At 34.0% G+C, this 26,503-nt stretch overlaps 1 protein-coding gene across 2 annotated transcripts in view; it reads right to left on the bottom strand.

Moving 5' to 3' along the window:
• Cnbd1 (cyclic nucleotide binding domain containing 1) overlaps window positions 1–26,503 on the bottom strand; it is a 334,202-nt gene that overhangs the window by 112,747 nt on the left and 194,952 nt on the right. For both annotated transcript variants that reach the window (XM_076923968.1, XM_076923969.1), the window contains exons 6-8: window positions 13,843–14,030; window positions 3,993–4,124; window positions 2,356–2,488 (exon numbers count right to left, since the gene is read on the bottom strand). In XM_076923968.1, the coding sequence (XP_076780083.1) occupies window positions 2,356–2,488; window positions 3,993–4,124; window positions 13,843–14,030 (453 nt within the window). The remainder of the gene's footprint in view (window positions 1–2,355; window positions 2,489–3,992; window positions 4,125–13,842; window positions 14,031–26,503) is intronic.

Below are 26,503 nucleotides of genomic sequence, written 5' to 3'. Positions count from 1 at the left end.
TAATTCAAGAAGTATCATATTGATGTTTTTATTTTATATACTGTTCAGTACTATAAAAAAGATGCAATTACTTTGATGGAATATATACCTAACCTTGATTTGTTTATTTATAAGAACATTTGTTTGTTTGGTTGGTTTTTTGCTTATAAAAACTTATAGAATTTGTTTACTTATAAGAACATATAACAACTTATAAGTATGTTAGTATAGAGAGGGTATTTATAGATATAGCCGTCATTCTTATCTAACAAACATAACTATTGTCTAAACTTGAAAACATGTATGCCCTGTTATATAGTTAGTAATGAGACAAAGTGTTACTTTTACTATTTAATAAAATAATAGAGTTTAATTTTTATATATTCAATATAGCAAGGTGTCAAACACAGAAAATAGTAGAACAAATAATATTACCTTTCATATATCCAAGTATATGAAACATGTTGTATCAAGTATATTTTTATTTAGCTCTTAAGTATTTGGGATCCACATTATAGTTTGAGAAACATTATTAATAGTAACTGAATGTATTTAAGTCATAGAATGATTGACCCCTCCATATTCAGAATATTTTGTTCACATAATTTTATACAGATTAATTATGATCTACTCTTATATATACTAGCATCTGAGAGAAATGTTTAACACATCTGATATAAAGCAGTAAATCTATGATAAACCCCAAATAACCACATTCATCAAGTATCTCCCTGCAATAAATATACTGAATTTTGAAAAGCTAAATTTCTACTTTTACAAGTTGATTCCGTGATTTTCATGTGCACAGTAATGAAAAACTTTGTATTCATACCTAGTTAGTAAAATATTTTGTGAACAACTCAATATTGTTCATCATTTTCTGGGTTGATGGTTTAGTGTTTAGGACTTGTTACCCTTTCAATATTATTAATATTTAGTTTAAATAAGCAAGATATTCTTAATATTGATTCAGCATGGTTTAAATATTGTTTTAATGAATTATACTGCAAATATAAACACTGAAGGAAATTTATCAAATACGGGTGGAATATTAGAGTATTTCTGTGGTCAGAAACCTAAACTTTCCTCTCATGATACTTTTTTCCCCACAATACAACACCAGGAATATTTTGCACCACACTAAGCTGAAAATCACTTTCCTGTTACCTAGTAATTCCTCCCAAAGGTATCTTGCTATGTTTTAAGATTTAGAACTCAGAATCAAACTCGTGGGAGCTTTTAATCTCATTCTTAATTTGAAATTATCCTCTCCGCCATCATAGCTCTGCGGGATTTGGATAGCAGTAGCTCTTGAAAGGTTTCTTGAACTGTGGTAGTCCAAGTATTTGTTCCACCAGGATTTCAGAGGAAAAAAGTACCAGGTCTCACTGTTCATTCTGCTGCTCATGGCTATATCTGGTGGAGCAAAGGGACTCCTTACTAAAGACAAAATGTCTTCCCACACTTTTATAGGTCTTCCTTTGTTGTCCTCTCTTGTTTACTTGGCTCTCATGGGTTAACAAATGATGTAAAAAGGACTCAGTACCATCTGTGCTTTCTTGTATACATACACTAGGAGACCTGTACATGAGCTCCAGACTGGCTAACGAAATCAGAGGCTTGTGGCTATTGTTTCTCTTATTGAGACTTCACCTTCTCCAGAAATTGCAGATACTAAATCTCCAAAATTATAAACTATTAACCCAACATAATGCCACATGTAAAAAATTACGTATCTGCCCTTCTGTGATAGATCACAATCAGGACATAAGTACACAAAGGTAATGTGTGAACTACAGGCAATGTGCAAAAACTAAATGTGGGTTATAAGTGAATTTCATATTTAGTTTTTCTGCCCATACCAAAGATACCTCTATATTTATATGAGATATCCCAAAAGCTGTAAGAACTGAATCTGAAATGCTTTGTCAAGGCTTTGATGAGTGATAGGTAACTTATAATTGTTACCTTTTCACTGGTGAGATGTAACACAGATGTTGGTTGAAAACTTGCTAGTTAAAAACTTACTAACCAAGAGAGTGAAAAAACAGTGACTACAGAGACTTCCTGCCCTCATCCTTTGCGGATTGGCCCTTACTGTAATTCTTAATGTGTAGCAATAGAAATTAAAGATGTAAAGAGATGTGGAATGCAGACTTGGCCTGAAGCTGCTCTTGAAGCAAAACATGTTTATTTTTTTAATTAAAAAGAGAAATTTTAAAACATCCAAATTATAGTTAATAATTCATTAAGTAAAAGAATGCCTATATGAAGATATATTAATTATAATCTTTAATATATTAAAACTATAAGGAACAGCAAAGACAATAGTGAAATTTTGAATGAGAAAAACGTCTAAAATTGAATTAAACTCACCGTGACCTGGAGGAAAAATTTTCATTTTACTAAGTGGAACTAGCTCGTATATGGATAAAGTAGGCCAAGTTTCATAAAAAGGACACTTGCGGATTAATTTCAACTTTTGTGCATTTTCACGTTTTACTTTTTCCTGAAAAAAAGATTGCCCTTGTCAGATTTCAAAATGAGATCATTAAAAATTAAAACTAGCCAAAAAAGTCAGAAAAAGAAAATGCTATATGGCTATTTCACGTTATAAGTTTGGGTAGATTTGGTAATCACTATGACCAATAGCTATACTGTAATTCTAATATTGAGATGTGTTTGCCAAAATACTCAATTTGTTCCATAATGTTTTAAATTTCTATAAATGTTAACTCATTTTAAAGATACTATAAACAAGGCTCAAAAGGTGTGTGTGTGAGTGTGTGTGTGTGTGTGTGTGTGTGTGTGTGTGTGTGTAGCTATATAATTGATTTTCATGAGGGAAAATAACAAAATAAAAATATTGTAAGCAAAACATTCTGAAATTCAAACATACTAATATCTGTTATTTGAGGAAATGTTGAATTCTGAGAAAGCCACATGTTTCTGAGGTCACCCCATCAAGGGAAATTTCTTACTCTCTGAGATCCTAGGCAATAAGCGAGATGTATCTACATCTTTCAGCATGAGCACTGAGTCTTCAGGTATCATGCAAGACCTAGACCCAATCTGTCAAGAAGACTGCAAGGACCTCCCAAACTCATTATTTTGTTAAGTTTCTTCTACTCTCAAAAAAAAGTGTGGTGGCCATGGCAGGAATCATTTTGGTTTAGACTAGAAAAAATACAAATTTACATAAAAATGTCAAACATTTACATAAAAATGTTAAACAACAGAATTTGCTGTCCAGAATAAAGTTTGAATGTCTTTTCATCCAGTTCTGAATTTGAAAGTTTGTGCAATTCTGAATTAGCATGTCAGCCATTCTGTCTTCATTTGTTTCTCTGTTGCAATAAACAAAATAACCCAAAGTAACTCAGGATGAGAGGAGTTATTTCAGCCCCCAAGCTATAATGCACCATCTAGAGAATTCAGGCTAGAAGCTCCAGGCAGGAACCTGGAGCCAGGAACAGAACATAAGACCTTGAGGAAATGCTGTCTGCTGGGTTACTTTTTCACTTGGCTTAGCTACCTTTCTTATATTGCACAGGTGTACCAGGGCCTTCTTATGTTAATTTGCAATCAAGAAAATGTCCCAGAGATAGTCCCATAAGTCCATCTAATGGAGGCAGTTCCTCAACTAAAATCTCTCTTCAGGCAGGGCTGTGTCAAGTTGATAGAAAGTAACTAGTCACATATTCTGAAGGAAGATTGGTATAGATTGGTGAGCCCTTGAAAGCAGTAGCATTGTGACCATCCAATCTTTTGTGTTCCCATCGAAACAGCACACTGTTGACACACAAACTCCCTATCGGCTGAAAGAGTGAATGAGTGAATTTAAAGATCATAAGAAGCAGAGGAGTGCTCACAATATACACCCACAGAAACCCTGGTTTTCCTGGCAAGTACTGAAAGAAGCTGATGAAGCGCCCAATCAGCCAGTAAACTACAACTTATGGTCTCTACTATCAAGTTAAACTTCAAAAGTAAAATAGATGTGCACAGCATACCAATTCTAACTTCTGATACTCCTTTGTAGGTATTTTCAGGATTTCACAGTCATAATCTGTCACAATTGAACGCTCCCTTTCGTCCACTTCAGGTGTACAATGCAGTGATCCAAAGACACCCCACTTTCTCACCTGTGAAGAGTAGCAAGAAGCAGGCAGACTTGAGCATTACCCATTGACCTCTACCCACACCAATGAGAATTATGTGAACAGTCAGGTTGAGTTGGTAAAAGGACTGGAGTCTTAGCTACACTACTATGGAAGAAGGGCCCCCTCATCTTTGCCTGGATCATTCATGCATCTCCAGTGCTTTTTCCTTAACACAACATCTTCTATTCCTCAGCAATATAAAGAAAATACCATGAGAAAGAATCTTGCTTTCTTTTATTCATTCATCTCTTTAAGTGCCAGGGAAATACTTGGCATAGAGGCAGAATTAAATAATTACTTGATGGAAGAAGTGCAAAGTGTCAGTATACAGCTCCTTTATAAATAGCCATGTATGTTGGTAGTAACAAATAAAATGAATACAGTGTCATGCCATGGATAAATCATTCATGTGTGTGTATGCGTGCAGTTATCTAACTTAATATGTGATGGATAAATATTAAACAGGGAATGTTATCACTAGAATATTTAAGTCATTATGGTAAAAAAAATTATATCTTCATTGAGTATTTCTGTTATGCTCTCCTAGGAAAAACAATAGAAAATAAGAATGAAAAGTGACATGTGGCTATTTAAGATATTGTTTGGTGAATGATACTCACAGTTCTATTTAAAATACAGAGAAAGCCTGATTCTTTTTCTTTTTGATGAAATAAATAGCATGACATAGTAACCCTACAGAAAGAGGATATTTAAATCAGAGCAACCCTGTAGAGGGCAAAGTGGTCCACAGTGCTATTTAGGTGGGATGAGGTCATGGAGCTTGTTAGAATGAAGGACAGAACGTTAAAATTCATTATCATGCAAGGTGAGACACCTGAACTGACCCTAAAGCTGAGGAATTCTGAAGAACATTGGACTTGGAAAATACAGACAAGAAAATCTATATCTACTAACTAATCTATTAAAGGTACAGAAGTTTTCCTTTTATCTCTGAGTCCTGGCAGAATTTTCAGAAAATAAAGTATCTAGCCTTGCAACTTGTATATGTGCAGAGTTGTCATATTGTACAAGACTCACAGCTGATTAGTTAATGAAAATCCTAGTTACAATTCAGGAACATACAATATTTAAACTTGTGTACAATTTTAGAAGGAAAGGAATTTCCAACAGAAGTAAGTAGTCTTAAAATAACTAATTAACATGATAATACATATACATGAATGAGCCCAAATGAAAGAAAATCAACATTATGTTTTAAAGTAACTTATTCATATTGAATTATTTAGACATAAAATCAAAGCATGAAATAAAAAAGGAGCAAAAATGTATTTTAAAGGAAAAATAACTAAATTAAAACTCAGTTATAAAATAAAGTAATTCAAATTGAATTTATATACAATATGCAGTTACTATGTAAAATATGTAAATGTGGGAGGAATAGAAATAAGGGTGTTGAGCAGATTGAAAGATGGACAGACTGTATCAAGTACATGGAAACTCCAGGAAAAGTCTAAAAGGACATGGGAAACATGGTCAGAGAATGACAGTGATTGCAAAGTTAAGCCTTTCAAATAAAGGAACATATAAAAAACGAGCTGGGTCTGTGTTTATCACTCATGCGATGAAGTAAAGGATGGACCTGTTCTTCTTGTTGCCCCTTACAAAGCATTTTAAGCAGGCATGTAGTGCCTTATGCTCCTTGGCATTTCTAGCTGTCATCAACCAAGTAGTCCAAATTGCTTAGTGATCTATTATGCAAGAAGATACCCATGACTCTTCAAAAATTATGAAGCCTTTCTTTCTTGATTAATCAGCAAATGGCATTGAGCCCCTTACTATTAACTGTGAAATTATAAGGCTTTTGGTACCATTTTCATTTTTAATAACTAGCTAATTGATTTGATTTTTTCATTATTATAATATTTCTACTTTGTTCTTTAAATGTGACTATCTTTTTAAAAAGCTAAGGTGGAATAACCCTCAATCTGGAAGTTTTATTTATATAAAATGGTAATGAAAAGATAGAGAATAACCAATTGATTCTGGTTCTATATAGTATGTTGTACAAATTTTTAAAAGATGAATTTCATACAGAAAAATACACTACCTAAGGAGAAATAATGCAAGGAATTTGAATGCTATATAGGTAAAATATAAATGACACTGTTGATTACTAAAAATTAAATGAATAATATAGACTGTCTCAAACATCCATTTGAAATCCCTTCTGATGACCATGGGTACCAGAAACTGTACACTTCAATCCAACAAAAACCCAACTCTCTATTCTCCACTCTGTGTTTCACTCAGGTTTTCAATTGAGATAAGTGTTGTCTACTCACATTTATAAGGGTGATTCTTCTCTCTCAGTCTACTAACTCAAATATTTAAACTCATCCTGAAATAACTCAGAGGCACCCCCAGAGGAATACCACAGCCAAAAATAATATTTTGCCAGATATCAGCTTCCTTAGTCTAGTCATATTAGCACATACAATTAACCATCAGTGAGAAAAAAAATCAAAGATATATATTTTCTTTTACTTTGTAAAAATATATACAGCATCATACTCCACTAATCCCAGCTTCTTCTGAAACTTGAGGCAAAACATGGTCATCTTAGAGTAATTATAAATATTGTGCCTCAAAATAATTGTCTTAAAGGGTAAGGATGTAACTCAGTAGTGGAATGTCTTTCTTGTAAAAGGCTGTGAATTCTTTCCCAAGTAATACAAAAGAATGCTTGTGTAGAATAACTTAACACTCATATGCTTTGATTATTTTTCTTACTAATACTTTTACTATAACATAGTTATCATTTATATTGTGCTCAGGAAACTTGCAGGGACAAAATGTAATTATTGAACTATAGGTAAGAAAATTGGGTTTTTATGCCATCTGCAAGTCAAGAAAAAGCACAAACTTCGGCTTTATAATACTTGCTTTTGCCTCGAAACCTACGACTACGTCTGATCTATGAGAAACACTACTGATGATTCAGAGACATATTTCATTGTCAAGCCTATCCTCACACATGAAAAACTGATGCTTGGTCTTCACAAAGCAGTAGCACATACCATATACTTATAGTATATCTACATGTAATAGTTTCAATAAATCTGTATAAGCCTCTAATAACTGTGAGTTTGAGTCCAAATGCTTGTTTCTAATGTGAGGAAAAACTAATCAAAATGCACCACAGAAAACAACTCAGAGGTAAATTGAAATGTCAAGGGGTATTTGAATAAAACACTAAAGTTGTTCTTTAATGAACAATTGGGAAGAGCCAAGTAAGTGTGAAGGAAAAACCAACAGCATGAAGAGACAATCTGCTGGAGGAGCCTGCAGTAAAGCATAAAGCTAACTTCAAAAAATTGTCTACAAAGGGTTTGCAAAAGCCGTTAAGAAAAGCAAGGTGCCTGCACCATGCAGCATTTGGGGCAACCATGGCCTCCACCTGTGTTCATCTGACAGCTGTCTGTGGCTGGATCAGGTTCAGCCTGATGAACCTGATGAAGGTATCTGAGTTATTTAGTGGTAACAGGCTTCCCAAGATCCAAGTTTAAAATGTACTATATCCTATCAAGCTATGTGATGGTGCAAATAACTTTTTGACTTAGAAATAGTGTTGTTTTCAACTTTAAATTTTATTTCTATAATTACTGATCATATTGTTAAAATTAGTATTTTGTATATAAATTAATCTTACTAAATCACCCAACTGTGCCTTATTTTTTTTAAAGATCAAATTTTTCTTCTGAATTACATACCATGCCCTGAACTTTATAAATATTGTTCACTGACACACAGAATGCTAATAAACCTCCATAAAGTCACAACACTGTAAATTCAGAATTGTAAGTAGCAGACACAGTCTATAGAGTTGACTGGTCTGGCTCTAGAGCAACAGCTGACTGGGTCACTCCCATTTGCACCCTATATGTGATGATCCAGGTACAAGGATATAAGTATTTAATGCTTAAAATTAAAATAACTGTTACTCTATTTAATATTCATTATTCTTTCAAAATTGATGTTTTCAGAATTTCAAGCTAATTTGCATGAAAAACGTAAATAAAAATATTTTTAATGTTAAAAATAAATGGCTAATTACAAGATACAATAAATGTTTTTAAATAGGTTTCATTTAATCTTTTATTATGTTTTATTTTACTCTTTTTTCTTTTTCTTTTTATTATATGTTGGACATCACTAAATGTTCAGTTCTTCTTTACTGTACACAGAAATGATTTTAGTAAGTCATTGAATTGCATAAAAATTTTAACTACTCAGTGAATTTATATCATTGACAGAATTTATTTTGTTTTCTATTTCTTATCATCAACAGCGGCCCTTTCTCAATTTTCATGTTCTCATTTCTGAGACCACAGAGGGCCTCTTGGTTCCTTGGATCTTCACAAGTTGTCTCAATTTATTCTTTGTTCATAAGATAGAGGATAAATCTAATTGCAGTGCAGTCTTTAGTTCCCCCTAGACTCCTATAGGACTAGGATTTGGTCTCAGATCATTCAACACTAAGTCTTTCCTGTTTAACATGCATTTTTTTTTTTTTCTCAACAAAAGATTTTCAAAGATACATTCTAGGAGCTTGTGAGACGGTTCCATCATTAAAAGTCCTTGCTGCTCCTGCAGGGGAATAAAGGTCACTTCTCAGAACCTACATCTGATGGCTTACAATCTTATGTAACTCTAATTCCCTCTCCTGGACTCCACAGACATCTGTACACCAAATAAGTACACATAATAGACAGATGCATTTTTTTTTTATATAACTACCTCAGAAATGTTCAGTTTTTCTAAACCTTTGGCTACACAAATTACAGAAATGGATGTGTCTCATATAGAATACTATAACTTCATTTTTACTCATAATTCAAACTCAAGCTTGGAACTAGAGACATACAGGTCACACAGGTTGCATTCAAGATCAGGTAGTAAATACCTTTTCCCTGCCAGTGCAGCAGCAAAATATTTCACACTGGTCACTGAAGTATGACCAGAAAGAAAAAGCATTTCATTTTTACTTTACCAAAAGTCAATAATCTAAAAATAAATTCCATTCACCCCTATACCACTGGCCTGTTACTGTGGCCTGTTGTCAGGGCAAGAACCAGTGTAAAGATGAACTAACTCTAAGTAGACCAAGTTGGGAAGCAGGCTAAAACCCCAAGTCAGGAAGCATGTGGAAGCTGTTGCAGCTTCAATTGCTTGATGTTATGTAGGAAATTACCTGATTTATTTTCCAAGGGATAGAAAAGGTACTACAAAGAAAATCATCTGACTGCTACAGTTGGGTATTTAGTGACCCACCTTATAGACATCTTCAGTGACAAAAATACTCTGTAGGTAAAAAAACGGCTGGGGAACCGCAGGGCTCCTCATTCCACACTGTGTGTAGTTGGCTGGGAACGCTCGCTCGGGTTTCTTCCAATTGGAAGTTAGGCCCAGCTGCTCACTAAAGGCCTCTCCACAGCTCCTCACGGTGTGGCCTCAACACACAAGGAAGTCCTTGGGTTTCCAAAACTGGTTTATTGGCATGGGGGATGGTGGATGGATCTGTATGCACACCCCATAAAACCCAGGGCAGACCTGGGAGGGGAAGAGGTGGGAGGGGCTGAAGAGGAATGCTTAATTGGCTCCACCTTCTGGCTTTCAGGTACCTTATTAGTGTGTAAATCTCTCTAGGGCCTGGGGCCTGTTTATCACCTGAAGGGTGCAGGTTGAATGGAGATCAGACCTCATGTCAGGCCAGACAATACTCAGGAGACATGTAAAAAAAAATGGAAGAGGAAGGAGAAACTAATATAATATAGAAACCGAAGAGGTCCAAATAAAGTTTCTTTTTCTCTTCACCCATTACAATCCCAATTATAGCAAAAATTACAACATAAATTATTACTAATTATGAAAGAAATCATGTCTGTGCTGCATGATGAGGAAGGCATAGTAATGCCCAGCAGGAACACTTCCCACAGAGGAGAGCTCCCTGAAATCTTTATTCTGTTTCTCTCACTCCCCATGCCTATTCACTGGTTTCTCTGCCAAGGTTCCAGCCTCTGGTCTCTGTTCTGTACTTTATGTACCTCAACTTTCTGACAATGATGGTGCCACAATGTCACCTTTACTCGGAAAACTCCCAAACCATTTGCCAGTTCTGACCTGTTACTGGAATGGCAACTGCATCTAAATCTCTGATGAACATTTCTTCATAAATATATTATCATATAAACCATATCATCTGAAATTCCAGGTCTCTATTCAGAGGTTGTGACTTTCACTCTTTTGTGTTTTATAGCATAGTTTTGTCAGTGACTCTAGACTCCAACATCTACCTCAGCAATTCTATCTACTAAACCCCCATTCTGATTCAATTTCCACATCCCTGTCATTAATAGTATTTAATCTTGCATCACTATCTCCAGTGTGACTTTTTGTGATTATTCATCCAATGATAGCTATACTTCATTTTATAAATAAAAACATCTCATTTTTCCTTTATGTGCCTATTTCTGTTCATTGATTCTTTTCTTAGTTCTGTTTTTTAATCTTTTATTATGTCTTTGACATGATACTAATTATAAAGCACTTGCTATACTTTTTTTTTTTTTTTTTAATTTAAGATCCTCCTCAAAGGAAAATACCTTGGGTGGTAAGAGAATAAAACCTTAGGAGAACTCTTTTTTATGGCCATGTAGTCATCAGATGGAATACCTCTTAATATAGGCAGGGTGCAGGTACCTCCTCTAGACTTAAAAAGAACACACAGGAGGATATTATGGGAGCTGGCCACTGACATTAATAGGAGTCCTGGATTAAACTGGTTTTTTTTGTTTTTGTTTTTGTTTTTGTTTTTGTCTCCAGCTGGAAGACTCATGGGCTAAATCTTAAACCAGAAGGCAGGAGAGTCTTTGAATGAAGTCTCCTAAACCTTGAGATATAAGGTTTGCCTAAACATAAATGGCCACTTTCCTTGTTAAATGTCTATTTGAATCATTAATTTTTATAATAATATTTTAATGACTTCTGCTTTTGTAATGTAGACAAGTACTGCTTTTCTGTAGATGTCATTCCAGCTTTCTCCTCTCCCTGGAAATACTTTTACATCTTTAACATCTCATCACACTTTGTTTCAGTAACCAGGATATTATTACACATTGCCATTTAACATGTATGTGATCAAGTATAGACATCCACCTTAGTTACTTTTCTGTTGCTGAAAAGAAAAATGAAAAAAAAAAAAAACAGAAAAAGAAACCCCCCCAAAAAAACAGAAATTAAGGGAGGGTTTATTTCAGCTCACAGTTCCATGTAGTAGAATCCATAATGAACATAAAGTTTCAGGCACCCTGGTCTCACTGTATTTCCATTTAGGAATCAGAGGCGAGATGAATGCATGTGGTCAGCTCCTTTGCTCCTCTTATTTATTTCATGATCCCATCAGAAGGAGTGGTGCCAGGTATGGGGGAGTGCCTTCCCACCTCAATCTACTTAAGATAATCCTTCAAAGCCAGGCTCAGAGATGTGTCTGCCAGGTGAACTCAGATCTCATCAAGTTGACAACTGAGATTAACCATCATAACATTCAACTAGATTGGAACTCATTAGAGGCATGCAAAGTTCCTCTGAGTTTGGGTTTTCCACATCAACTACCAGCATGGTAATATATTTCTAAAGATACACTACTGGCACTGACAATATCAGCATCTCTCTAATTGTACTTAAGGTCTACTCAAAAGCAAGGAAAATAGTCCTGGTACCAAAAACCTACGTAATTACCCAGGGCTAGAAAGAACAAGATCTTAGAGGAGCACTTAACTACTGCCATAACCAACATATCCCTAAGGCAAAAAGCTAGTCCATTATAATCAGAAATGGGAATTTTATGGGACTCATAACAGTGGGGAGTGGGGGGGGGGGGCGGCTGACTCACTTGCCTGCTCTTGGGTCAATTTTCCTCCTACTGGGATGCCTCATCCAGTCTTGATAGAAGGGTTTGTGCCTAACTTGGTATGCCATGCTTGTTGCTATCCCTAGGAACCCTGGTCTTTTCTGAAGGAGAACAAAGGAGGAGTAGATATGGGGAACAGGGGAGAAGGGTACAGGTAATTGGGAGGGGTAGAGGGAAGGGAGTCTGCAGTCAGAATGTATTGTATGAGAGAAGAATAAAGAAAGAAAGAAAAAAGAATTATAGTGCAAAAAAGCATGACAGAGCCCCTATGTCCTCACAAAAAAGTTAACTGCTGCACATAAGCATAAAGAGTGGCAAGTACAGTTAGATATTCTAAATTAATGTTAGCAAACTCTAGTAAATTACTTAATTTCTCACTTATTGCAATTTTTAAAAAATTATTTTGTATGAAATTGTTGTCATTAAATATTGGAAATAGAATTTTTATCATTAAAAAATAAATCAGAAATGTCATAGGGCTGCGACTACACCAGTTCCTTTTCAATTTTGCATTCACAGCATTAGCTGGAGCAATAAAGCAAGGGGAAAAATTAAAATAAATATAAATTGGCAGAGTAGAAGTCAAAATATCTCTATTTTCAGATGATATGCTTTTATAACAAGAGCTCAAAAAATTCCCCAGAAAACTTCTAGAAATACCCAGCAAAGCAGCAGGATGCAAAACCAACCTACAAAAAATCGGAAGTCTCTTTGTGTACCAACAACAAAACACACTGAGAAAGATGACATGCTCCCCCTTCATTCCCAACAGTCTAAAGAATATATCTAGGAACAAACTTAACAAAGAGCTCTGGGAAAAAAATTAGATCTCTAAAGCAAAAGACCAGTGCTTTTCTCTGACAAGCCAATGTAAGGAAGGCAGAGTTAATTCTGGTTTAATACCTAAAGGTACATCCAGTCCACCATGAAAGCAGTGTGAGACAGTGGTGACAATCAGTCTACTGGTAGGTAACAGAGAAAGATGGAGGCTGGGACTCAGGTCACTTTTCACATTTATTCTCTCTAAGATCAAAACTATGGAATGATGTCATCCATATTTAAGGTGAGACTTCTTGCCTCATTTTTATGCATCTTTATGCATCTAACAATAATAAAAAAATTAGAGACCATAAATCTGAGAGGGAGCAGAAGTGGTGCATATGTGAAAGGAGGGAGGAAAGGAAATGGGAAATGATGTCATTTTTAAAAATTAAAAACATTTTATAAAAAAAAAAGGTATTAATTTAACCCCTATAAGGAGTCAAAAGCCATTAAACTTTTATTTTTGTTATGTTAACAGTCATAAAACACTACACACAAGCCAGAGATTTTTAAAAATATGTATTTTAATTATTATAATATAATCTATTCTGTGATTCCTTAAGCATTGCAGGTAAGAAAAATATAAAAACACATTCTGCTATGCTTTTAAAGCCTTCTCTATCCACCTTTAAATCATCTGTTCTCATTCCTTCAACCAAACTTAAAACTTTCTCTTCTAGTGTATCAGCCACACCTATTGTGTCATTGTATAAAATACCCCAAGTAACCATTGCAAGTGTGTAATATGCTACTGAAGGCTTCTTCATTAAAAATTTCAATCAAATATTAAGTTCAATATTGTCAGTATCATTTATAATTTAAGGTTATATTATCTGGTCAATGTAAATGCTTTTGAAGGTATTTAAAGATGTTGGCATCTAGAAATCTAAGAGATAAAAAATTGTAATATTGTTATCTCACCATTAATAAAACAATAAAATTTCTTACTATTAATTTCTTTGAAGGTACGAATAACTCAGCCACTGTAGAGTCTTTTAACTCTGCGTCAAAAAGAAAACTTTCCCTGGATAATGAAGAGATGATTGAGTCGTCTTCTTCAATCAGACTTCTAAACACCTTTATACGACGTCGACCCTGGCCCGTCAGTATGACATAAAGTCCATCATCACCAATCACTGAAATAAATTGAAACCAAATACACGTCTAACACATCAATTAAACTTGGTATACTTCAAGCTAATTCCTGCCAGCCTACAGTAGCCCAATAAATTTGAGCTCCCACAGACAGAAAAGAATAACATGAATATTTGATTTATTTTATTATTTTCAGTTTGTAATATTTTTATTTTAGATTATATATAATTACATCAGTACTTTTTCCCTTTCTAAGCCATGTCATGTAGCCACTCATATTCTCAGGTAACTATTGGATTTTAATAAAAAAGAGAACAAGGTAACATTCATTATTAATAGATGTAAGCCATTATGAGAAAAATAGGATTAGGAAAATCTTTAACCCGTATCTTCTCTCCACAAAATTGCCATTTTCCTGCTTTACATAGCAAGGCATCCCTACTAATAATTTCATTAACATCTGCTCAGAAAAGACAGTGGGCAGCATTTGCCCTACTACATATTAAGTCTCTACAACCTGTTGCCCTACCTGATTCTTGAAGCTCAGTTGTGTAACTTCAGCCCTGGCAAGTATATTCCACTGTTAGTACTGTGATACAACTCAACGTCACTTCCAGTTCTTAGAAAGCATACTCTTTGGAATACAGAAAGTGGGCGATGTAGTTTCCCATTTCATTAATGGGAAAATTCATGTTTGCATCACATTATGAATGGAAAACACCATTAAAGTGTGAGGTCATTTCTTACAGGTTACCCATTCACTTCCTGTAAGTACAAACTTTGAAAATTGATTTTCATAGGCAGTTATATGTCTTTATACTACCATAATGTCATCAACTGCTCATATACTCTGCCTTTTTCGCTAACCTGAGAATTTTTACTCTCAATTATTACTCTCCCAATGCTATGGGAAAGTGATTTTAATGTTTTTTTTTTTTAAGCAGACATTAGTTTTGCATGGATGTCTGTGAATAAAATGGGTTACATTCTGGGTGGTACATTATCAGGCACTAAATAATAATCTGTGTGGTGAGATGACTGAAAAAAATTAGTTGATCTATGAATGTATAGAGTGAAGAGAGGAGCAAAGCAAATCAGAAGATGTACAGACATCACATCTATATTGGGGCTTTGGGCAGGTTAAGATGTCATTGTTCACATTAAAAGTGGTAGGAAAATATGTCCAGTATAGATTCTGATGCATGTTGCGACTTTCTTTCTCAGGGTAAATGATCTTTTTTTGCCAAGAAAGCTGCAATTTTATTGGATGCCATACAAGCAATGTTAAAAATATTACTTCACACATGCTCTTAACATGTGTGTTCATACAATACTATCTGATTAGTAAAATATTAGGAGACTGTTTCCAAGTATTGCCATCCATTCTTCATGCTGCTAAGAACCAGGACATGATGATGGAACTAAGAAAAATATGTTGAAACTAAAATGAAAAGTAGAACAATTAAATGAGCCTAACATTTTCTAAGTGACTCCCAGGTGTTTTGTTATGATGTAAGATAAATAAATCCTTAGTTTGTCTGAATAATCCCCTTTAACTTTCTATTATAGAAGCTGAATTCTGTATCTGTATGCATATTGTTGGTATTTCCCCTGGTTCTATGTATGATTGGTTCATGTATTATATATATATATTATATATATTATATATATTATATATAATATATTATATATATATTATCATATATTATATATTATATATAATATATCATATATTATATATATATATATTATCATGGGGAATATAACCTACATATATGCCATCAAATTTAAGCAAATATAATTAAAGAAAAGTTATTTTATAAAAGGTGTAGTTATAGATAACTCTCAGAAATATATAAATAAGTCAGATCTGACAAAAAGAAATATGTTGTTGTGTGTAAATTCCTGTTGTAAAAAATTCATATCATTATGATAAAATCTACTTCCCAGTAATCTCCCTTACAGTTCATGGAACATCTCAGCTGGTGTACATGTGCTAATTAGTATACAGCTGTCATACTAGAAGCTGCAAGCATAAGCAGCATGCTCCAGATAAAACCTGTTCACCTTGTGGATGAGGGTAACTTCACTGATTTTCTAAAGAAAACATTCCTGTCCGTTAGACTTTGTTGAGTGACAGTAAGTTTTGTATATAGTCTCTGTTTAGATAAATCTGTGTTTAAAATAAGTCCATGAAAGAGTCAAACAAACTGGAAGATTTACAGGGCCATGGGAAAATATTTAGGCAAGAACATATGTCATAACCACACACTATACTTACCAAAATGTTCAAATTAAGCTAAGCTATAAGCTTCAAAGTACTGTATGTGTAAGACAAATGATTAGCAAGGTGTGGTCATAATCAAGATGCAATGTATACATACAAGATTGTTAAAAGATAATACATGTGTATACATACGTACATATATACATACATACATTGCATTTGTAAATTCAAGAGACTGGTGTTTTAAAATGTTTTTAATATTAAGACAACATGTTAATATAAAGTGTAAAAAACTGTTAAAGGAAAAATGAGTGCCCATTCATGAAAACAAATAATTTAAACCCCTGTTTTAAGCGCATTATTATATTATAGGCAGTTTGAAATACATTGTATGTGATTACTATTTTTAACTTTATTGATATTTTGGATCAGGTATTATGCTTGTTCTCATTCTATAAACAATAAAACTGAAAGCAGTGAGAAAGGAAATATTGTCTCTAAGTCCAGAACCCTGATATTAGTAAAGAAAGTTTTCAACACACCAAGCCTTCAAATTCCCAGCTTGGTTAGTGTAATCTATGTAGCTATATCTATAGGTAGATAGATAGATAGATAGATAGATAGATAGATAGATAGATAGATAGACAAATAGATGGATGATAGAAAAAATTATGGATATGTACACATTTATATATATGTATATATAATGAACATACATAATGGGTGTATATATATATATATACATATCACTAAGTATATATAAGTATATATATACATATTACTAAGTATACATATAAATATATATAATGAGTATTATATATAATGAATACTTATATAATCAGTGTATATATAGAGCAGGAGTGTATATTATACTATGATTCATTTTAAATTTTAAAAAACATGTTTCAAAATGTGTTTCAAAAATGTTCGCTCATAAATTCAAAGAGCAAAGTGTCAACACACATGTCTATGAACACCTGCTAAAAATATAAACATTATGTAATAGATGAAGTCCTTATGGATGTTTGGCACTATAGTTTAGTATTCCTTAAAGGAATGCGTGTAGTTTAAATAAACCTTATCAAAAGAACTGTATTAATAACTGAGAAAAATAATACTTGATTGTACTCCAAACTTATCTTTGCTTAGACTAGCTCCTTAAAATAGAAGTTAATTTACTTAGATCTTAATAGGTGAGGTGATGAATTTACAGAAAATTACGACTCATTTTGAAATAACTTGAATTTCGAATCTCAAAAATCTAGAAGCATCTGTTTCCATTACCCAAAGACACTCATTAACAACAGCAACATATTCTGAACATTAAATATTTGCCGCACATAGCTACTAAGTTTTAAACCTAATTTCAATAATTCCAAAGTCATATAGCACTGTGTACTGGTACGGCCAGTAGGAAGTGGAGCAATCCTCTGAAGGGGAAGTGAGGGTTATTACAGAGAAACTGGAAAAGAAGACTCAGAGACAAATGTTAGAAATCAGGAGAGCTGCAATCTCCTTCAGCTCCTTCAGTCCTTCCCCTAACTCTTCCATTGGGATCCCCACGCAGTTCTATGTTTGGCTGCATATACTCACACCTGTATTGGTCAGGTGCTGGCAGAGCCTCTCAGGGAACAACTATATCAGGCTCCTGTCAGCAAGTGCTTCTTGGCATCAGCGATAGTGTCTGGGTTTGGTGTCTGCAGATGAGATGGATCCCTAATTGGGAGGTTTCTGGATGGCCTTTCCTTCAGTCTCTGGACCCCATAGAAAGAACAACAGTATCAAATAACTAGAACCCACCCCGCCCCAGAGCACCCAGTGACTAAACCACCAAACAGAGTATACATGGAGGGACCTATGGCTTCAACTGCATATGTAGAAGAGGATTGCCTTATCTGGCACCAATGGAAGAAAAGGCTCAATGCTGCGGCACAGGAAAATGCTAGGGCGGGTGAGCATCCTCATAGAGGCGGGGGTTGGGGGGGGAATAAAATAGGGGGATTATGGAGGGGAAACTGGGAAAGGGACAATATTTAAAATGTAAAAAAATAAAATTACCAATACAAAATTGAAAAAAGAGGAGGAGGAGGAACAGGAGGAGCAGGAGCAGGAGGAGGAGGAAGAAGAAGAAAGAGAAAAAGAAAAAGAAGAAATCAGGAGAGCTGTCCAGTCAGTACTGCAGCAGCCTTGAATTCAATTCTTTTAGGCTTTATATACTTTACAGTATCATGTAAAACAAAGTCACAAGCCTGCAGAGACAATGGTTGATGTACAATTGATATCTGTTCCCATCCAGAGGCCTTCCTATTCCTCTCTTTTCCTTCTTCCAAGTTTAAGAAAACATTCAGCCCCTCTCCTTGAGCTTCAAGAGTGTCCCCTCTTATCGTTCTATGAGTCATCCACCAGGAAATCTGCCAGTAAACCCTGGCCTGACTTGATTCTACCTGACAGACTGGATTTCACTGGAGCAGGCAAAATGGCTGTCAACAGCACTAGTCCATTTTTTTTCAAATGAAGAAATCAAGACTTAAAATGATATGTAACAGCTCACAAATTACATAAGTGCTTTTCCCAAAGTATATGAACTTAAGTAAATTACTATATAGCTACCTCTGAAGGCCATGCCACATACACGTACATATATACAAAGTTGCAAGCATTCAAACTCAGACATAGAAATATACTGCATATACTGTGTGTATATATTCTACCGTATATGTCAGGTATGTAAATTAATATGTACATATTCATTTTATAAGTTCATAAAACTCAATGTAAAAGGATGTTTACTATGCATGCTAAAATTCTGGAAATAATCTCAAATATTTCTTTAAATTAATATATCTAAATTATGGTTTAAGCAGAGTTAACAAACATTTCTTGGAGTTAGTTTAAGAAATATTTTTATGCTACTTGCTTTGATGTATAGACAAATAGTTGAAATAGCATAATTGCCTAAACTAGAAAATAGTTGCAGCAAACTTCTCAAAGAACAGTTAAAACACTGAGAAATTTAAAAAATGATACTGATTATTAGAGTTCTGTAAAACTACAATTATCAACAATGAAAGATAAATGTAAACTTAGGAAAAGTAGGTTTTCTATGTACTTTAATATATGTAAAATTATTTCATCCAAATTTTTAAGTAAAAGAGATTTAAGCATCGTAGAAAACTCAGACAATATTATAGAAATACTGATTTCAAAGGCGTAAGATACAGTATATGAGGCACTAGAAAATTAAGACTTCATGAGAATCTACCCAATTAGGACTAATTTCTATAAAAAGTATTATATCATTAAACAAGATTATAAATAAATTCCAAAGAAATATTTTAAATTTTGTAAAAATGTATCATTGCATAATTTCTTATTTAAAAAAAAAAACTATTTTAGCTACTTATATAATGAGAACAAAGGCATTTAATGGGATTTTAAAACTAAACAGAATTTTAATTAATCATTTTATTATTGACTTTTTCAAAGGTTAAAAGCCAAACACAAAGGTTGATTAAACCAAATGTTTGTTAATTACCCAGTATCTCCCTTTCTCTGATGCCCAGGCCTTTAAGATTACCTATTCCAAATTGAGCATAATGTTTCAAACAGTTTGGATGAATAAGGTCATACTGTAAACTGGCTAATACCCCTTTGACCTATAAACTGAATTTAAGTGTCATCTATTGATCAGGAAAGACTTCCCTGATACTGGCTAGCCTTATTCCAAATAAGGAATGCCCCTCAAAGGCAAGTTTCTACACAGTATTTGGGTCATAGAATACTTTATCCTCTATCTAAATATCTCACTCTCCTCAAAGATGTGGTCATAGCTCTGCTCTCAGATTTAAAGCCCCAAGTATACAGCCTCGATTATTTGGGGGGATTTAGCATGCATTTTATGGATGAATGAAGGTTAAGTTGCATCTTCATAAGAGGCAGAAGATTTAAATGATCTTAAGAGAAACTGTAGTATTCATTGCTTTGAATATAAAGATCCTTTATTTCACTCAGAATTTTGAGTTCTGCTGTTCAAAAATGATAAGTTTGAATATCTACTTTCTTTACATCCTCTTATGTATAAGCTCAGTTAAAAAAAACCAAACCTCTGGCTGTACGTGTCTGTGTGTGTGTGTGTGTGTGTGTGTTTGTGTGTGTGTGTGTGTATGTGTGTTTAAAGAGATTCTAAAATATTGATTCACAAAAGCTACTTTACAAATAATAGGAATGTCTACATTTAAAATAAACAATAATTTTAAATTAAGAATGAAGCCTTGTTATCATACTATGTAATCCTGTAACAAATATTAATAATTGAAATTTTAAAGAGCACTGAAAATCAAAAAACATAAAAAGTCCAGATTTTAGAAAAAAAAATGTCATAAATAGATAATTCCAAACAAATGTAAAAATCAATAATGGGAGTAGGAAAGAAATGCACTAGTTATTAAGCTGACTTCAATATATAATTTAAAAATTAATAAGGAGATTTAATGGCGTCTCCATCTATGAGTGAAGGCACTACTCACTGAGAGACCCCAGAGGCACCTCAAGTAATATGATGCACTCTTTTCTTTCTTTCTTTCTTTCTTTTTTGTTTTTGTTTTGTTTTTTTGAGACAGGGTTTCTCTGTGCAGCCCTGGCTGTCCTGGAACGATGTACTCTTATTGCTGTTAGTTACACTACTTTTAAGTGGTAAGACACTATTACTGATATCACACACTTTGGCTGTAGGACACAGAGAAGTCAGTTTTAAACTGACCAGGAAGTTTCTCATGGTGGCCAGCATTCACTGTGCAAAAGATGTAATGTAGGTTATGGAGAAAGAAATAACATTGATGGTCTTACTAGATTCTGAATGTTAAACTATAGACATACCAGACAAATATGCCCACTGATGTAATAATGGTATGACTGTCGCAAAGTCAGTTCTAATTGGATGTCAGTCATATTCTGCAAGAGGATGTGCCTAATAATGAAAACGTAGTCAAAAGTCTACTCTGAGGAGATCATGGCTTCTAATGTGTAAGCTACTGTTGTTTTGCTTAATGATAGTGTTTTTAAACTGCTTTCTAAATACTTACATTTATACCACTGATTCTCTCATCCTTGGTCCAAGAAACTTCCTTTGGCTGTTGGCACCAATTAATTAACACAGACTCTTGCCTGGTAGAAGTGCTGACTATATGTGAATGTGAGTAGTTAGCTCTAAAAGAAAGTATTTTTATAAAACCTACCCCCATCTCCGTCAAGGTTCGAGGAGCATCTCATAGAGAAGGCAAGCAGAATGTAAGCAGCAGAGGATGAGGAAATTCTATCTTCTAGGATGCCTTGGTGATTCGTGTACTTACAACTTATGACAGCTGTGATTTATCTGCACAATACCAAGCTAATCAAAATCCCAGTGTAGGAGCTCATGAGGCTCCTACCCCTAGCTGAAAAGATACTGTGAGTTGACAGATGCTAGTGGAGAGAATGGTGATTTTCACTGAAATGAGAAAGAAAAGATGTGCACATGAAGTTGGCAAAGCAGCAGGTAAAGAAAAGTTCTGGGTAAATTTGTGAAGGAGAGGAAAGAGGGTAAATACGATCACAGTAAAGCATCTACATGTACAAAATTGATAAAGAATAATTTGAAAGCTGAGCAATAATTTCACATATTTTATAATTTTATTTTTCTTTATTTAATATATCCTAACTGCCCTTTCCCCTATGTCCAGGCCTTGACAAAAAAAAAAAAAAAAAAAAAAAAAAAAATTAGTTCAGACCAGATTTTATTTAGTTCTACAGCATTCATAGTAAGTATATTGATCACCTAAGTTAAAATAAAAACCTATCTCTGTCTATAATTATTAAAAATCAGTGATTGTTTATATGATAAATCCAAAGCAGGAACTAAAATGACACAATTTCACACAATTTTAAAATGGATATAACTAGAGTAAGAAAATAAGCCAAAATAAAGGTGATGGCTTGCTGAGGCTAAAGAGATAAGAAAATTCTCTTTTCCCTTGTGTTTTAAAATACTAAAAGTTTACAGCATTTTCTATGATACTATTTCATTAATAGTTAAAAAGTATGTGTGATAAAATGACAAATAAAACATATTTTCTGGAAACGGGAAGGGGAGACCTGTGAGGAGTTGATGGAAGCATCTTTATGAGAAGAAATAGATGGAGCATTGAACTAGTCTATAAGAATAAGAGGAAGGAAAAAGGAAAAGGAAGGAAGGAAGGAAGGAAGGAAGGAAGGAAGGAAGGAAGGAAGGAAGGAAAAGAACAAAGAACAAACTCAATCACTTTAGGGGAAAGGAAGTAGCTTAAATTTTTGTGTTTTTGAAACTTCGTGTGTGAAATAGTTCACAGAGAAAGATCTATGTCTATATCTAGTGAAAGGCAAGCAGTTTGCTTATGAGAAGTTTTCCAAGTTCCTGGACAGGTATGCTGTGAAGAAGAGAACTCAATGCAGCCACCAATATGAGTAAGCTCAGAACCATGTCTATCTGAGCTGAATCTCTGGCCAGAGGAAGAATGAACACTTTCACAGAGAAAAGAGAAACAGAGAAAAGCTTTTGGGATAGACTTTACTAGAACAAAGGGACAGAAGTCACAGAATAAATAATGAAAGCCATTTTCAGCAATCTTGAGAGATTGATCTTCGTGAAAGGACTTCCTAATTAAATCATCCCTGTTTGAAAGTGACTGATTAAAAATGATGTTAAGAAAAATTATGTTAAAATAAATTGCAAAGATTGTAATATTTAGATCTTATCGTTCCATCTAAGCTTGTTACAGAGGGAAAAGATTAAATGAAAATTTAAGGATCTATCGTAGCAATACACATAATCTGTAACTATGCTTTATCCTTTTTGACTTACTGGAAAAGTTCAGGTAGTAACTTGACTTAGTGTTTTGAAAATCAATCTTTTCTTGGGCAGTGGTGGTGCACACCTTTAATCCCAGCACTTGGGAGGCAGAGGCAGGTGAATTTCTGAGTTCGAGGCCAGCCTGGTCTACAAAGTGAGTTCCCGGACAGCCAGGGCTACACAGAGAAACCTTATCTCAAAAAACAAAAACAAAAACAGAACAAAAAACACAAACAAACAAAAAACAAAACAAAAAAATGAAAAAAAATAAAATCAGTCTTTTCTGAGGCTAGTAAAATGTGATATGTTGCTCTCTACAGATTGTACAGCAAGTCATAGCTCTTAAGAGGTCCTGGGATTCCGAAAGCTACTGTCAAAACTCTACAGTTAAAGCGCTGCTACAGTATAAGTTACCTGGTACAGAAGTAATTCTGACTTTCAGTATTTTCATCTGATGGTAGTTATTGGAACAGCAATTGTTTAGTTTGAGAAATATTTTCATTTAATTACAATTAAAATCGTTTCATATTTATATCTATAAATTTTAGATGTGTTTATAAATAAATTGTATGAATATTAGATGTATAACAATTTGTCATTTTATTCATTTTGGTGATTATATAAAACAGCTTTAAGTGCACAACTCTTTTTTTTATGTACAACACTCATCATTTAAAAGCATTTGCTTATTTATTTTATATATGTTAATATGTGAGGGTTATTGATTTGTCAGTAAAATATTTTATTTATTAATTAATCTATGGTGTAGAGGGTTTAACTATATAGTCTTAGACACATATATAATGTTCTTTAAGAACTTAACACAGAAGTACATTTTTCTTATCTTTAGTTGTCTGTGTAAATTTTATTTTTTAGCATAAGAACAAAGATAATGTTACATAAATAAAAAATAAAGGAAAATTTAAAATGCATGAAACACACCTATTCTGCTATGTATAACAGCCTTACAACATAGTACACTGCAGAATGCAGAAAATCCCCAGGCTGACTGTCAATTGTTTCTCTCTGCTTCTGTGTTGTATCATGAGATAGCATCATCCCTTGTTTGGAGAAAAATTGCAGATCAACACCTAATTCACAATTTACACTGACTGCCATCTCCTCCATCCCTTATTTTCACTAATTTGGTACAGGTAATATAAGCTATCTTCAGTTATGGTAATTTTATAGTAAAAAATAATATAAGATAACATGATTAATTCCATATATATATATATTTGATTTACTGAAGTTCTAATACTGTTTCCTTGTTTCATATTTTGTTTGAAGAAACTGAATGTATAAGAGGCCATTGGATGATGGAAATATTCAGGAAACTTCCTTAAATAATGCAGCTCAAAAGAAGTAATAGCCATTAAAAAAAAAAAAAAAAAGGCCAGAAGGTACAAACAGCTGTGCAGTGTTTCACTACAGAAATGAGCCTCTGTGGCAGATTGAAAGTCAGCAGCCTGAGAGGAGGGTCTGCATAAGGGAGCACTTAAATCACAGCAGACAGAGAAAAGCATACAGGCAACTAAGGTAAATGGAGAGAAGCAGACACCTAGCTAGGCTTTTTTCTTAAGGTGGATGAACAAAGAGAACTTCAAAGTTTGTGAACCTAATGAGCTGACACTTTGATAGGAAAACATCTGAGCAGTTAGATCTATGTGTCTTAAAAATTCCAAGGGATCTGAATATGGGTAGGTGAAGAAACACAGAGACTTATAAATTTTTAAAGAACTAGAAGATGCAAGCTGAAATCCTGTATTTCCTATAATCCTGTAAGAGCTGGTATTTTACTAATAATTATAAATAAGTCTTATGCCATCAGAATAAATGTTTCCACTTTTAATTGTAGAACTTCCTAGAAAAAAATCTCTAATTAAATTACACATGACTCTAAAATTATTGTATGAACTAGCATCCGTACATGTAGAAAAAAATATAAAATTATTTGCCTTTACTGATCTTATATTAGCTTTCCTCATTTCAATAAAGGCCTGAGCTATTTGGCTTTGTAATGAGAAAGGGTACATTTTGACCATAATTGGTAGGTAGGAACCAAAGATCGCATGTCTCAATTGTTTGGCTGATGGTAAAGCTGTATTGTGGAGATACACTGTGTCAATCAAATTTTTGCTCCTAACAGGAGCAAAGGGAGGACAGTGTTAACACAGCCATGTTTACTACTATCATAATCCTCTACGCAAACTCAATGAATAGCACATATATTATATAATAGCAAAGTCACTTAAAAGAGTCCTCTACTAGGACCCACCTCCCAAAGGTTCTACTACCTCCCAACACTATTAATTAGGCCACAGATAGACAAAGGCTTCAATCACTGTAGACAGTTTTGGAACATTTGAACCATGCTCAAACCATAACAGCTCCCAATTCTACTTTTCTCCACTAAGGAAAAAAATTAATGTATGAAAGTTTAAAATGTCATTCTATATCCACTTATATTTTTAAATATATATAAACACATTTTCATACATTTAGACTTTTATAGATATTTGTAAGTTTCTACTGTTGTATTTTTATTTATTACCTTTTGTAAATATGTGTGTGTGTGTGCATGTGAGTGTATATATACAGAGACAAGTACATTGTAGGAGGAACGAATCAGCATACCCTGACTAGTGTTCACTAACAGCCTACGCATGTGCAACAGCTGCATCTTCATTTTACAGCCTTAAGGTCTGCCTGGCATATGGAGACAAATGACAACAGAGCACATTCCCTGCCCAGCCAATCAGATGGTGCCAGCAACAAAGGGCAAGATGTCATGGACCAATGGGGCATGGATGGAGGGTATAAAGGCAATCTCCAATTCTGCAATAAATGAGTCTGCTTCTGTTTCTGATCTAATTACCAAAGTTGGTGTCTTTAATTCCAAGTCTTCATATCCTCTATCCCCAATGACCATCCCAAGGGGCCGAAGGCTAAGACAACCTATTCTTTTCAGCCAGTGCCTACAATTCCATTGAACTGATGACTGTCAATCTTTTATTGAAGGACATTTATATGTTGTACCATAAATTTTTATCATTAGACATACAATTTCATAACATAAAGTAGTTTTCAATTACTATCCTTAAGTTAATAGCAAAGCAATAGTGAGCATTTGTCCTCCTCTCCCTGTGCCTTAAAATCATTTTAATCATGGCAAACTCCTTTGATTTATTTTCCACCACTAAACACTAATTAAATGGAGCCAATTATGAGAGAAAACCATTAAGGGAAAACCCTCAAATTATGTAAGTCTTTCAAAAATCATGAGTCTCCAAGATTTCAATTTGGTTTTAAATGTCAGGTTCCTGATTAACTGCTTTCCACAAACAGCAGCAAATACAGAGGACAAGTTTAGAGGGCTGAAATGTGTTTAAAATTCATTTATAAGCAGAATTCCTCTATGTGAT

The sequence above is a fragment of the Arvicanthis niloticus genome, chromosome 25 (genome assembly GCF_011762505.2).
Source record: "Arvicanthis niloticus isolate mArvNil1 chromosome 25, mArvNil1.pat.X, whole genome shotgun sequence".
NCBI lineage: Eukaryota > Metazoa > Chordata > Mammalia > Rodentia > Muridae > Arvicanthis > Arvicanthis niloticus.
This window is presented reverse-complemented; position numbering and strand designations above follow the sequence as displayed.